Source organism: Sander lucioperca, chromosome 15 (genome assembly GCF_008315115.2).
Source record: "Sander lucioperca isolate FBNREF2018 chromosome 15, SLUC_FBN_1.2, whole genome shotgun sequence".
NCBI lineage: Eukaryota > Metazoa > Chordata > Actinopteri > Perciformes > Percidae > Sander > Sander lucioperca.
In genome coordinates, this window is record NC_050187.1 from 4,451,548 (window position 1) to 4,466,547 (window position 15,000).

The 15,000-nt window shown below is 45.9% G+C and overlaps 1 protein-coding gene across 2 annotated transcripts in view; it reads right to left on the reverse strand.

Moving 5' to 3' along the window:
* LOC116056237 (bone morphogenetic protein receptor type-1A) overlaps positions 1–15,000 on the reverse strand; it is a 69,355-nt gene that overhangs the window by 19,079 nt on the left and 35,276 nt on the right. For both annotated transcript variants that reach the window (XM_031308393.2, XM_031308392.2), the window contains exon 3: positions 3,026–3,279. In XM_031308393.2, coding sequence (XP_031164253.1) covers positions 3,026–3,092 — 67 coding nt within the window. In that variant the 5' untranslated portion in view covers positions 3,093–3,279. The remainder of the gene's footprint in view (positions 1–3,025; positions 3,280–15,000) is intronic.

The window sequence follows — 15,000 nt, forward strand, 5'->3', positions numbered from 1 at the left end:
CATTTTTTGGATGGTTCGGACTTTCGGACCAAATACAAGAAGCTCTGGCAGGCTCTCCTTGTGTTATAAGACCGGGGAAGATCCTTTAAGGAATAGCTCGGTGCTTAGTGTGTAGGCTACATGAGAGAGTGACGGTGAATGTACTCAGAGCAGACAGCTGTCGGCTATCAGAGCTGAGAATACATCAGCAGTTCATTTGTTAAGTGGTAGTAAATGTAGTGCAGGTTTCGGTTTGTCTCTGAATAAATTCTCCAGAAAGTTCCCGTGTCTCGCTTCTCAACATCACAACAAAACAAAAAGAGCCGCGGCAGTAGGAGAGAGCAGCAGTCAGTAAGGGAGAGCAGCAGTCAGTAGGAGAGAGCAGCAGTCAGTAGGAGAGAGCAGCAGTCAGTAGGGGAGAGCAGCAGTCAGTAGGAGAGAGCAGCAGTCAGTAGAGGAGAGCAGCAGTCAGTAGAGGAGAGCAGCAGTCAGTAGAGGAGAGCAGCAGTCAGTAGGAGAGAGCAGCAGTCAGTAGGAGAGAGCAGCAGTCAGTAGGAGAGAGCAGCAGTCAGTAGAGGAGAGCAGCAGTCAGTAGGAGAGAGCAGCAGTCAGTAGAGGAGAGCAGCAGTCAGTAGGAGAGAGCAGCAGTCAGTAGAGGAGAGCAGCAGTCAGTAGGAGAGAGCAGCAGTCAGTAGAGGAGAGCAGCAGTCAGTAGGAGAGAGCAGCAGTCAGTAGGAGAGAGCAGCAGTCAGTAGGAGAGAGCAGCAGTCAGTAGAGGAGAGCAGCAGTCAGTAGGAGAGAGCAGCAGTCAGTAGGAGAGAGCAGCAGTCAGTAGGAGAGAGCAGCAGTCAGTAGGAGAGAGCAGCAGTCAGTAGGAGAGAGCAGCAGTCAGTAGGAGAGAGCAGCAGTCAGTAGAGGAGAGCAGCAGTCAGTAGGAGAGAGCAGCAGTCAGTAGAGGAGAGCAGCAGTCAGTAGGAGAGAGCAGCAGTCAGTAGGAGAGAGCAGCAGTCAGTAGGAGAGAGCAGCAGTCAGTAGGAGAGAGCAGCAGTCAGTAGAGGAGAGCAGCAGTCAGTAGGAGAGAGCAGCAGTCAGTAGAGGAGAGCAGCAGTCAGTAGAGGAGAGCAGCAGTCAGTAGGGGAGAGCAGCAGTCAGTAGGAGAGAGCAGCAGTCAGTAGGAGAGAGCAGCAGTCAGTAGGAGAGAGCAGCAGTCAGTAGAGGAGAGCAGCAGTCAGTAGAGGAGAGCAGCAGTCAGTAGGGGAGAGCAGCAGTCAGTAGGAGAGAGCAGCAGTCAGTAGGAGAGAGCAGCAGTCAGTAGGGGAGAGCAGCAGTCAGTAGGAGAGAGCAGCAGTCAGTAGGGGAGAGCAGCAGTCAGTAGGAGAGAGCAGCAGTCAGTAGGAGAGAGCAGCAGTCAGTAGGAGAGAGCAGCAGTCAGTAGAGGAGAGCAGCAGTCAGTAGAGGAGAGCAGCAGTCAGTAGGGGAGAGCAGCAGTCAGTAGGAGAGAGCAGCAGTCAGTAGGAGAGAGCAGCAGTCAGTAGGGGAGAGTAGCAGTCAGTAGGGGAGAGCAGCAGTCAGTAGGGGAGAGTAGCAGTCAGTAGGGGAGAGCAGCAGTCAGTAGGAGAGAGCAGCAGTCAGTAGGAGAGAGCAGCAGTCAGTAGGAGAGAGCAGCAGTCAGCTGAAAAAACTCCGACACAGAGAGAGGAGACGAGAGGACGGGGAAGCCCGTCTACAAACCAATCAATTATAAGTATCTGGAGACGCAGCTCACGTATGTGATGACGGCAGGACGTAGTTTTGTCACGTAGAGATCTTTAGTGCGCTTGCATAACTGCAGTGTGAAACCAAAACTTACCGGATCAAATGTTACAATGGAACAAAAACATGAACCTTGGTCCGGACCTTGGTTCAGACTTTCATGTGTGAAAACGCCCTCAGTTTCTAAAGAAGCTGGAGGCAGCAAAAAAAACACCGCTGGCTAACTATTTAAAAATGACGGGTTTGTTCAGGACACCCCCCCGTCTGCCGATATAGCAATGATGACGCAGTGATTAGGGACGATTCTCTCCGACCAATCAGGAGTCTGCAGGCTTTCACGTCGCCTTTTGATATCTCCTCAGCTCTCCTGGAGCCTGGACGGAGGTGAGTCTAAATAAAGTACCTGTTAGCAGGTACCACGGACTTTTTATCAGAATGGAAAACCTAAAAAGACGAGTAGAGTCGAGCTGAGTCGAGCAGGTACCATGTAATGGAAAAACGCCAAAAATCTCTGTCCATATTAGCACATCTGACATCACATCTCACATGATATATTGCAATTTATGACCTTTTTTCCAACTTCAAATTTTTTTCCAATTTCAAATGATGTGAAATGAATAAATTTCTCTCTTTGTTCATCTCACTTCAATTTTATTGCTGCAAAATGGGATTATCAAGCAGACAAACTGACCGACACATATATAATAATAGATCGATACTCGGCGTCTGTGTATCGATACAGTATTGCCACGGAAAATATTGCGATACTACGCTGTATAGATTTTTCTGAAAAAAAAAAATTTCTAATTTTCTAAAACTGCAACCCACTATTGAATCAAAATAGAACTTTCCTCTTATTCGTGAAATAAGCACGTGACCCATTTCAATTCTACCTCTCAAAGAATCGGAATCAAAAGGAAGAATCGCAATTGGAATCATCCATCCATCCATCCATCTTCGTCCGCTTATCTGGTATCGGGTCGCGGGGAGAGCAGCTCCAGCAGGGGACCCCAAACTTCCCTTTCCCGAGCCACATTAACCAGCTCTGACTGGGGGATCCCGAGGCGTTCCCAGGCCAGGTTGGAGATATAATCCCTCCACCTAGTCCTGGGTCTTCCCAGAGGCCTCCTCCCAGCTGGACGTGCCTGGAACACCTCCCTAGGGAGGCGCCCAGGGGGCATCCTTACCAGATGCCCGAACCACCTCGACTGGCTCCTTTCGACACAATTGGAATCAGAATTGTTAAAATCCAAACGATGCCCAAACCTACTGGTGAGTGAAGCAAATGTCTTACCGTGGGCTCTGAGGGTGAGGAGGAGCGTGGTGGCCATCACAGCCAAACAGAGGGGCAGACCTGCCATCCTGCAGCGCAGACTGGGACTGAGACTGGACCAGAACTGGGCCCGGACTGGACCAGAACGGAGGGGGTGTTGCTCTGGGATCAGGGGCTAGTCCGCTAGACGAGTCCCGACAGAAAGTCTTTCGGATGATGAAGATCTCACAATATCAGGTCCTCTTCTGTCTCACTGGCTCTCTGGCTCCAAAACCCTGAAGGAGGAGAAAACACAAAAGAGAAGTTGAGTTCTACATTTTCGGTTCGTATTGCTGGTTTAATTATAACATACCAGACGCTAGAAGACTTTGAACGAACCATCTCGCATCTAAAGACAGTCATCTCCCATCTAACGTTAACGACTGAACAAGAAATCCTGCATTGTTCTGTGTTCAATGACGCAGCTAAAAATACAGAAAAGATTTATCTGACAATGAGATTCAGCTCAAACATTTAGAAAGAGACATCATACCTGGTCCTGATAAGACAAAATATAAAGATACAGTGTGTGTGTGTGTATATTAACTCAAAGTCTAAACTAAATTCACCTGACAAAATGAGATTTGGCTCAACGTTTTAGGAGGCAGCCAGAGTAGAAATTAAGTAAATGAAAACAGAGTCAAGGCTTGCTTTTTTAAACTTGTAACGAATAATTTGGTGCATCTCTCTCTCTCTCTCTCTCTCTCTCTCTCTCTCTCTCTCTCTCTCGTGACCCCTGCCGGCCCGGCGCTGGCCTCCCAAGGTCCGACTAACTACCAAATTATTTGTCCAGGGATGTTCTGCAAATTACAGGCGCTGGCCCAGCGCAGCGCTGATAACGGCATGCCGCAATTAGTGGGCGCCCAGAGGGATGGAGGGGTGTGTGTGTGTGTGTGTGTGTGTGTGTGTGTGTGTGTGTGTGTGTGTGTGTGTGTGTGTGTGTGTGTGTGTGAGGGAGAGAGTGAATTAGTGCTGATGCGAGGCCGGTGTCTGTCACTTTTCATTTGCCCGGGGGGACAAAGAGGTCTGACCTGTGACCCACTTTTCACACATCTCTGGCTGAGGAGGCCGAGAACACAGAGACACACACACACACACACACACACACACACACACACACACACACACACGTATATGAATTACAAGTACACAACAAGTAAATGAGGGGGAGCGTAGTGGGACGTGAGACAGGAAAAGTGTGTGAAGCAGTGCCAAGTTAGTGAACGCCTACCCTCCACTAGAAGACTGGAAAAGACTAAACTAGGGCTGGACGATTAATCAGTCCTTTTTTTTGTGATTGTTGCGGACAAAAATCCTTGATTATGCGGCACGTTTTCTTAAAAAATGCGATGGAATATGCGGGATATTTATCCAATTTTATGCGATGAAATTGCGGGAACTTGCAAAAACTGCGGTTCCATCGTGGCTTCATCGCGGGGTTTGCAGCTTTTCGATGATGTTCACGTCGCGTAATTACGTCACTTCATAACGTTCCCATGGCAACAGGGGAAAACGGCTGCTCTTGTGTGAAGTAAACGCAACATTTTTCAATTTTCTGCTAAGATATATGTGTGACTGTTTTGCAACGAAAATACGGGGATTATGAAATCATGCAAGCCCCGCATATTTTGCGCGGAAATCGGCAATTTATGAAGCGAAAAATACTTTTTGCTAGAAGCTAACAACGTAGCTATGGCTGAACTTTGGCCTACTTTAGCATATAAACTAAGAACCTGGGAACCACAATCCCAAACTGGCAGTTTGATTTTCTGTGAACTGAATTGTTGACCTAAAGTAAACTTCTTTGACTTTTATGAACATCATGTCTTTTTATTTTTAGGGGTCCAAGCCCGAGTCTGTAAGAACGGGCAATAGCAAAGCTATGCCGTTCATACAGCAGGGCTGTAGAACCCTATTGTTTTTCTAAAGATTTTTATTTTTATTATTCTTCTCTGCCTAAAACTCCGACTACAGCCTAAACCGTACATGGTGGGGGGTTGGCATTTTCAGGAATGGTCCCAAACTCCGCAAGGACCTCAGGCGCAAAAATAGACCTACTTCCACCACTAGATGGCGCTATAGCAGAAAAAACGCGTTTGGCACTGTAACTCCCACACCGTACACCGCACATTAAAAATCCATATATCCACGCGTTCCCTGGATCCAACTGAATCACGTGATATAGGCCCATTTCCGCCTAAACTTTTATGCGTGAAAAATCACGATTTATCAAAAACCTACTTTTTCGAACTCCTCCTAGACCGTGCGACCGATCGGCACGAAATTTGGCAGGTAGCATCTCCAGATGGGCCAAACAAAAAGTTAATACTCGTGCCTCTCGATGTTTAGCGACATTTGCCTCCCCGCCGCCCGGCTTCGGGTTCCGCTTTCGCGCGCTCCCCCGGGGCGTCGGGGGCGACTGGCGTGGGTGGCTTGGGCCCCGTCATAACTGCTTGCAGTTCTAGTTATTTTAGTTTTTCTAAAATTATACTTTTAAAAAATCCCAATATATCGCCTTACGCACAAAATATCAAAATATACTGCAATATATTGGATCGTGACCCATGTATCGTATCGCCAGATTCTTGCCAATACACAGCCCTATATACAACAGCTTAAGTTTGAGGTTTAAAAAAGGTTAAGATAGTCCTTTTTTTAAATCATAGGTGCACATTTTCTAACCCCCGAGTACAGATAAGGAATGTGCATGAGAGGAAAAAGCGTGCGTGTGCAGGGGCGGTGAGTGAAGGAGTGTGTGTTGTGAGAGAGCGAGTGAAGGCGTGTCGTCTTGTGTGTCGGCGTCGCCTTGTCGATAACAAAAAAGTGGAAATGTTTTCACCTCGCTGCCACAACAACACCTGAAGTTTGTTTGTGGCTCCTTGCTCCATTTAGAGGCCGACAACAACAGCAGCAGCTTGACGGGGAGATAACGCACACAAAGACACATTCAGACGGACGGAGGGAGGGAGGGACGGAGGGAGGGAGGGCAAGACGAGGCAGGTTCAGGAAGGACAGGCCCCGAGACAGGAAGCTGCCTTCACACACACACACACACACACACACACACACACACACGTTTGTTTCACTATCTTTGTGGGACCCGTCATTGACATAATGCATTCCCTAGCCTCTTACCCTAACCTTAACCCTAACCCTCACCCTCACCTAATTCTAACCCTAATCCTAAAACCAAGTCTTAACTTAATACATATGAATCCAGTCCTAACTATATATATATATATATATATATATATATATATATATATATATATATATATATATATATATATATATATATGTTTGTATACATAAATATACACATATATATGTATATACACACATACATATATATATATATATACACACACACATATATACACACACACACACATATATATACACACACACACATATATATACACACACATATACATATATATATATACACACATATATATATATACACACACACACATATACACACATATATATATATACATATATATATATATACACACACATAATATTGTAACGAATTCTCTCTCTCTCTCTCTCTCTCTCTCTCTCTCTCTCAAAGAGAAATCAAACGTCCGTTCTTTAAACCCTCTGGGTGTCAGGTGACTCTGACTCCTCTTCCTCATGTTCAGACTTGTCTCTAATCCTTCGTTCTGCTTCTCAGTTAAACAACTCACTCTTCTTCCCTCGGCTGCAGAAGCTTACACCGATTTATTAAAACGCAGATACCAGCGTCTGGTTTCTGCCGACTCATGTTCTTCAGATATCACGACATAAGTGTTGAGGTTACAATCCCCGTTTAACCCTTGTGTTGTCTTCTGGGTCAAAACTGAAAATCTAAATTTTTTCTCATGTTCTTGGTCTCTTTTTTCGACCCTTTTGGCGCCTTTTTCAATGTTTTTGGCGCTTTTTTTTGACGTTTAAAGCTTCTTTTCACTACCATTTATAAACACCACTAACACCAACTTACTACCAACTATAGTTTTACACTTATTTTTGGAATTCATGGTCAATTAAAAACCTAATTTATAAGAAACTATACCTAATTCTTGAGTTAAAGATGCAGAAATGATGAATTATTCAGACTAATATCAGTCCCTCCAGAAAAACATTATTATGCGATCGCGTAATTCAACGCAGAATCAGCCAAAGTCTGCATATTTATGCGGGGGGGGAGGGCGCATTTTTTCAAATACGCCGCACTTTCGCCGCATAAATTGCCGATTTCCGCGCAAAATATGCGGGGCTTGCATGATTTCATAATCCCCGCATTTTCGTTGTAAAAAAGTCACACATATATCTTAGCAAGAAGTTGAAAAATGTTGCGTTTACTTCACACAAGAGCAGCCATTTTCCCGTTGCCATGGGAACGTTATGAAGTGACGTAATTACGCGACGTGATCGAAAAGCTGCAAACAGCTTTTCGATGATGTTCACGTCGCGTAATTACGTCACTTCATAACGTTCCCATGGCAACGGGAAAATGGCTGCTCTTGTGTGAAGTAAACGCAACATTTTTCAACTTTCTGCTAAGATATATGTGACTTTTTTTGCAACGGAAATGCGGGGATTATGAAATCATGCAAGCCCCGCATATTTTGTGCGGAAATCGGCAATTTATGCGGCGAAAGTGCGGCGTATTTGAAAAAATGCGTCCCCCCCGCATAAATATGCGGACTTTGGCTGATTATGCATTGAATTATGAGATCACATAATCACGTTTTTCTGGAGGGACTGGTTTTTAGGTTTCAAACAGTCATTACAAAACAGAAAGGAACTTGGTACATATACTTGTTTACTGTCCTTCCCTTCCTTGTTCATCCTGAATTCCTCTCCACGTCTATCCTCTTTTCCTTTCCTTGTTCCCTCTCTTCTCCTGTCCTAGTTCCCCGTCTATCATCTCTTCTCCTGTCCTAGTTCCCTGTCTATCCTCTCTTCTCCTGTCCTAGTTCCCCGTCTATCCTCTCTTCTCCTGTCCTAGTTCCCCGTCTATCCTCTCTTCTCCTGTCCTAGTTCCCCGTCTATCCTCTCTTCTCCTGTCCTAGTTCCCAGTCTATCCTCTCTTCTCCTGTCCTAGTTCCCCGTCTATCATCTCTTCTCCTGTCCTAGTTCCCCGTCTATCCTCTCTTCTCCTGTCCTAGTTCCCCGTCTATCCTCTCTTCTCCTGTCCTAGTTCCCCGTCTATCATCTCTTCTCCTGTCCTAGTTCCCTGTCTATCCTCTCTTCTCCTGTCCTAGTTTCCCGTCTATCATCTCTTCTCCTGTCCTAGTTCCCCGTCTATCCTCTCTTCTCCTGTCCTAGTTCCCCGTCTATCCTCTCTTCTCCTGTCCTAGTTCCCCGTCTATCCTCTCTTCTCCTGTCCTAGTTCCCCGTCTATCCTCTCTTCTCCTGTCCTAGTTCCCCGTCTATCCTCTCTTCTCCTGTCCTAGTTCCCCGTCTATCATCTCTTCTCCTGTCCTAGTTCCCTGTCTATCCTCTCTTCTCCTGTCCTAGTTCCCCGTCTATCCTCTCTTCTCCTGTCCTAGTTCCCTGTCTATCCTCTCTTCTCCTGTCCTAGTTCCCTGTCTATCCTCTCTTCTCCTGTCCTAGTTCCCTGTCTATCCTCTCTTCTCCTGTCCTAGTTCCCCGTCTATCCTCTCTTCTCCTGTCCTAGTTCCCCGTCTATCCTCTCTTCTCCTGTCCTAGTTCCCCGTCTATCGTCTCTTCTCCTGTCCTAGTTCCCTGTCTATCCTCTCTTCTCCTGTCCTAGTTCCCTGTCTATCCTCTCTTCTCCTTCCCTTGTTCCCTGCCTATCCTCTTTTCCTTTTCCAAATTTCCTTTTACAGCAAATATAAATAAACGCAAAACATATGCAAGTTAGTTTTTAAGTAGGTGAGACACTTATGTTACTTATGTAAGAGTTTAAAACACGTATTATCCTGCCCTGTCCTTCCTTTCTTTCTTTCTCTGTCCTGGTCTCTCCTGTCTCCGTCCTCCTCCGCAGCTAACAGGAGGTTAATGTAGCGTAGCTTTGGCTACCTGGACGTGACATCAGAGTCTGGAGAGAACGGGAATGAAAGGAGGTATTGTTAGCGGTCCCACCTGTACAGAATAAACTGCCCTTATAGGGAACCACTGAGCCATAGCCGGCCCCCCTCGGGGAAAGGAATTTAAGGTCACACCATCTCCGGGGATGCTGGGACAGAAACCCAAGCAGTGAGTTAAGAGTTGTAGAAGAAAGAGAGCTCTTTAGAGGCTTCTGGGTATAATAACTTTCATTTGGCTGCAGAGGGAGCCGGCAGTAAAAACTATTATGTAAAATGATATTTTGCTGCCATGAAGGCGTCTACTGCAGTCACTTCTATTATTACTACTGTTAGTCTTGTTTTTGACAGTTTAACGCAGACACTGACAGGGTTACAGTGAAAACACATTGGACGTGTAAGCGGCACGTATAGCCACGTAGTGCAGCTATTTTCATTACGGCGCCCATGCCCCATCAAGCAAGTAATCACATACAGGAAGACCACAGTGCAGCCCCAGGATTATGGTGATTTTGCACACGCCACTCAAGACAATGCTTGTGATTGTGCAGCTGCAGGGTACCGGTAAGCTAACGTTACCCTGTGTCTTTAGCTGCATGCGTCCAGCTGGTGAGCTAACATTACCCTGTGTCTTTAGCTGCATGCTACCAGCAGCTAAGCTAACGTTACCCTGTGTCTTTAGCTGCATGCGTCCAGCCAGTGAGCTAACGTTACCCTGTGTCTTTAGCTGCATGCTACCAGCCAGTAAGCTAATGTTACCCTGCGTCTTTAGCTGCATGCGTCCAGCCAGTGAGCTAACGTTACCCTGTGTCTTTAGCTGCATGCTACCAGCCAGTGACTTAACGTTACCCTGTGTCTTTAGCTGCATGCGTCCAGCCAGTGAGCTAACGTTACCCTGTGTCTTTAGCTGCATGCGTCCAGCCAGTGAGCTAACGTTACCCTGTGTCTTTAGCTGCATGCTACCAGCCAGTGAGCTAACGTTACCCTGTGTCTTTAGCTGCATGCATCCAGCTGGTGAGCTAACGTTACCCTGTGTCTTTAGCTGCATGCGTCCAGCCAGTAAGCTAACGTTACCCTGCGTCTTTAGCTGCATGTTACCAACTGGTGTTTGTGTGTCTTTAACATTTGTTATTTTTTTGAAAATAGAGCCAACAAAGTATTACTCAAACCGACGGCCCAAATCAGGGCTTTCCCTACAATAGATTTAAAGATAGTAGTAGTCTCAAGTGGACTTCTTTAGCAAATGTTGTCTCTCAGTTTATTGAGTGTTATTTATTGATTATCTGCTCTGGCTTTTCCAATGTTTTAGATACAGATATGGGAATAATAATTATCGAAATGATGCGATTTTCTTTATTGAAAAACGTTACATTTTCTGGAGGGAGGACTTCTAAAACCCGCCCACCAAATACACACACTGAATTCTTCCACAACCTAGAGAAAACACTGCTAATAGTTCACAAATGTTTCAACAAAACCCAAACTTTCTGAGAGGCTGTGTGTTTGTTGGTGGGGAAAAACGGTTTTACAATATCTAAACATTGGACAGCTTGTTTTGGAAAGTTCTGCAGCTCTGAAGCACTTCCAGCTCCCCGTGTGCACGCTCGTGATTTACTAACTTTACAGCTCCTCAAAGAGATGTTAAAATGCTGGAAAGTGACAATGGACTTTGGTAGGGAGGCATTAATAATCCAGCTCCCCTACCTCCTCCTGTTCCTCGGCTCTGGACGGACTGCAGCGCGAGGGGCCAGACGTCAATAATCAAGCCTTAATGCGTCTCCACTTCCTGCTCTGGGAGAATGGCGGCAGACTAAATAAACGACACGGAGGCTTGATTGGAAGACCGGTGGAGACCGACAGCTCCTGAGCTCTACAAATAAATGCAGTAATGAGGGAGATTGGGATCGGTTTAACAGGACAGCTGGGACGAAAGCAAAGCGAGCTGCGGACACGAACTGAGAGGGTCTGTTTTTATGTATTAGTTTCAACCCTGGCTTTTTTATCAGTCCAATTAAAAAAGGATTTCAATGTTTTAATTGTTTAGTCTTTACCCCATGTTCTCCATTTCCATTTGTTGCTTTCCCTCCCTCCCTCCCTCCCTCCCTCCTCCTCCTCTTCTCTCCCAGCAGCTTCTCATTTCTTCTCTCCTTTCTCTTTCCTCTCTCTCCCTCCCTTTAGATTCTTTTTCTGCGTTATGACTGAGAAACGGAGTATTTGATTTTAAATGCAATTGCAGCAATTCGCAAAACAGAGAAGTTTCGATTTTTCCTTTTTTACCGACATTAGTTTGTTCTTTCTCTCCATCTTATCATCTTTCCTCTCAAGAATCATATTTCCCTTTCGCCTCTCTCCCCTTTTCATTTCTGTCTCTTTCACTTATCGTTTTTTTTTTTTCCCCCTCATCTTACCTTCTCTTTCTTCCCCCGTTCTCCCATTTCCTTTTGTTGCTTTCCCATTCCCCTTTTCTCCTCCTCCTCCTCTCTCCCTGCAGCTTCTCATCTCTCCTTCATTTCTGTCACTTCTGGTTTTTTTCCCTCATCTTACCTCCTCTTTCTTTCCCATATCTCTTATCTTGTTTAATGTGGGTTTTTTGGGGCATTTCTGCCTTTACTGGACATGAAAGGGGAGAGAGAGGGGGGGAAGACATGCAGGAACAAGGAACAAGCCTCTGTACATGTGCGCCTGCTCTACCAACTGAGCTAACCGGCCACATGTTTAATGTGTTTGTGTATTTATGCACCAATCACCAAGTAGGTGTAACTTATTTAGGCACTAAAACATTTTCTGATTCTCTCCCTCCTCCTCTTCTCTCCCTGCAGCTTTTCATTTCTCCTCTCTTTCCCTCCTTCATTTCTGTCTCTTCTGTCGTCCCTCCCTCTTCCCTTTTCTCTCCTTACAGCTTTTCATTTCTCCTCTCTTCCCTCTTCTCTCCCTGCAGCTTTTCATTTCTCCTCTCTCTTTCCCTCCTTCATTTCTGTCTCTTCTGTCGTCCCTCCCTCTTCCCTCTTCTCTCCCTGCAGCTTTTCATTTCTCCTCTTCCCTCTCTCTGCCTCCTCTTCTCTCTCTGCAGCTTTCCAATTTCTCCTCTCTTCCTCCCCGCTACCTTTCTGTCTCTTATGTCCTCTCTCCCTCTGTCACTTCTTTTCTGATCTTACCTTTTCTTTCTCCCCCCGTTCTCTATTTCCATTTGTTGCTTTCCCATTCCTCTCCCTCCTCCCTCTCTCTCCCTGCAGCTTCTCCTTTCTCTCTCTTTTCCCCTGCCTCCCTCCCTCCCTCTATCTTGGCCCCGTTCCCCCGTCCCCTCCAGGGGCCCCTCCTTGCAGGCGGGCCTCTGGGTGCTGCAGCAGCGGCATCCTCCCTGCCCGACATGCCTTTCAGGGCCTGGGAGACTGCCGGCCAGACTTTCTGGCTCCACTGCCATTGTTTGCTTGGCTGCTCTGCACCTCATCCCCGGCGATGGATTAGCATAAGAATACCCAGAATCCCCCGAGTCCCGGTGAGCAACGCTGCGGGCCTCTTCCTCCCTGCATCTTCTGCCTCCTCTTCATCATCATCATCTTCCTCATCCTTTATTTAACCCCTACCAATTCATCTTGAATGCTTCTCCTTTCCCTAGCACGGTTGGTAAGTGACGCAACATTTAGAGGAGGGTTTTTGAAATCTTAACAGAAAAGTAAAAACGTCTTCTGTTGAATTAATAAACCCAAAACCCTGACAGTGTGCGTCTTAAGCCTGGTTCCCACGGCAGGATAATTAGGCCGATTTTAGCCCCGATTCCCCCCTTCTGACAATCTTAAGGATGCTCCGATTATGGTAAAATAATCTGATCAGATATTCCTGCCGTGTGTGGTGTGTTAAGACTGCTCTCGTCTGCTCGGAAGGACGTCGGGACCGCTCCCATCTCAAATCGGGGATATCCAACATGTTGGATTGTTTTGGCCAGATTCCTCCTCGTGTGTGGTGTCCCCCCGGGGACAAACCAGCACGCAGCCTGTGGACTGTGGCGTGTAGCCAATCAGAAAGAGAGGTGAGGAGGCGGCGAGGAAAGCACCGGGAAACAACATCAAAACAGCCGGCGGCACGGCGCACCAGAAAGTCCGGTGGACGTCGGAGATAAGTAGAGCAAGTATAGTCCATGCTGGCGTTGTCTCCACTTCTTTGACCATCGCCTTTTCTTTTGATAACGTTTCTTTTCCGGTTAAAAACAAACTACAAACTATCGCCACTGCGTCCTCTTCGTCCGCCATGATTGTTTACTCTGAAGTCACGTTTGATCTCGAGGGATTTTGCGAGATTTCCCGTCTGACCTGGGAATGCTCGGGAGTCAGATCGGTTCGTGTGTGATCGTTGATTTTGCCGTGTGCTGCTCACCACACGCTGTACGACCAAAACTGTTAGACCGTGATTTTTTAATCGCCGTGTGTGGAGTCTCTCAGGATTGGAAAATCGGCCGACAATTTTAAAATCGTCCCGTGTGAACCGGGCTTTAATTTATCACATATATTCGAGGTGACTTTTGGATTCCAATAGACCCGTATAATGAATATCATCTTTTGCTTCTCGCAAAGAATCAATTTTTATAATCGATTAATCGGTTGGAGTCATTTTTTAATGATAAAACAGGTAAACTTGTGTGAAGTCAGCTTGTTGAATGTGAATATTGTTCTAGTTTCTTCTCTCCTCTGGGACAGGAAACTCATATCTTTGAGGTTTTGATGCTTTTTTTAAAACATTTCAACGTTTTCGTCGATGTTTCTACCTTTTGTTTTTTTCGACCTTCCTGTCGTGGTTTTTGTCGTTTTTGTTGACGTTTTTTTGACATTATTGTCACTTTTTTTCGACGCTTTATCTGCAGTGTTTGTAGTATCTGCATGAAAATCAGGTAAACGTGTGTGATGTCAGCTTGTTAAATGTGAATATTTTCTAGTTTCTTCTCTCCCCTGTGACAGGAAACTGAATATCTTTGAGTTGTGACAAAACAAGACATTTGACATACCTGCAAACTCAGAAGGGCTGAAAAAGGTGACACATATATGACACTTATTTCACCAGTAAGTTCCTGTTAAATGACAAAAACAACCACTGGATGGGAAAAGGGTATTTTACAATAACTTTGAATGCAGCAAGAGGCTGGCGAGGTAAATTTCAAGTCAATGCAACATCTGTGTAGTTTTTCCGACAACAGCAGCTGCACACTGTCATACGTTCCTCTCCAGTGAAATACAGACACACTTTTACACCATTTAGCTGTCAGCATTTTAACCATGTTTACCCAGCTGCTAGCTAATGGTAGGCTAACGTTACCTGCTGCCAAGTGTAGTGTTAACTAGCTAACGGTAGGCTAACGTTACCTGCTGCCAAGTGTAGTGTTAACTAGCTAACGTTACCGTTAGCCTACCGTTAGCGTTACCTGTTGCTAACGTGAAGTCTTGACTAGTTAACGGTAGGCTAACGTTACCTGCTGCTAAGTGTAGTGTTGACTAGCTAACGGTAGGCTAACGTTACCTGCTGCCAAGTGTAGTGTTAACTAGCCAATGGTAGGCTAACGTTACCTGCTGCTAAGTGTGGTGTTGACTAGCTAACGGTAGGCTAACGTTACCTGCTGCTAAGTGTGGTGTTGACTAGCTAACGGTAGGCTAACGTTACCTGCTGCTAAGTGTTTTGTTGACTAGCCAACGGTAGGCTAACGTTACCTGCTGCTAAGTGTAGTGTTGACTAGCTAACGGTAGGCTAACGTTACCTGCTGCTAAGTGTAGTGTTGACTAGCTAACGGTAGGCTAACGTTACCTGCTGCTAAGTGTAGTGTTGACTAGCTAACGGTAGGCTAACGTTACCTGCTGCTAAGTGTAGAGTTGACTAGCTAACGGTAGGCTAACGTTACCTGCTGCTAAGTGTACGGTTTACTAGCTAGGCACCGGT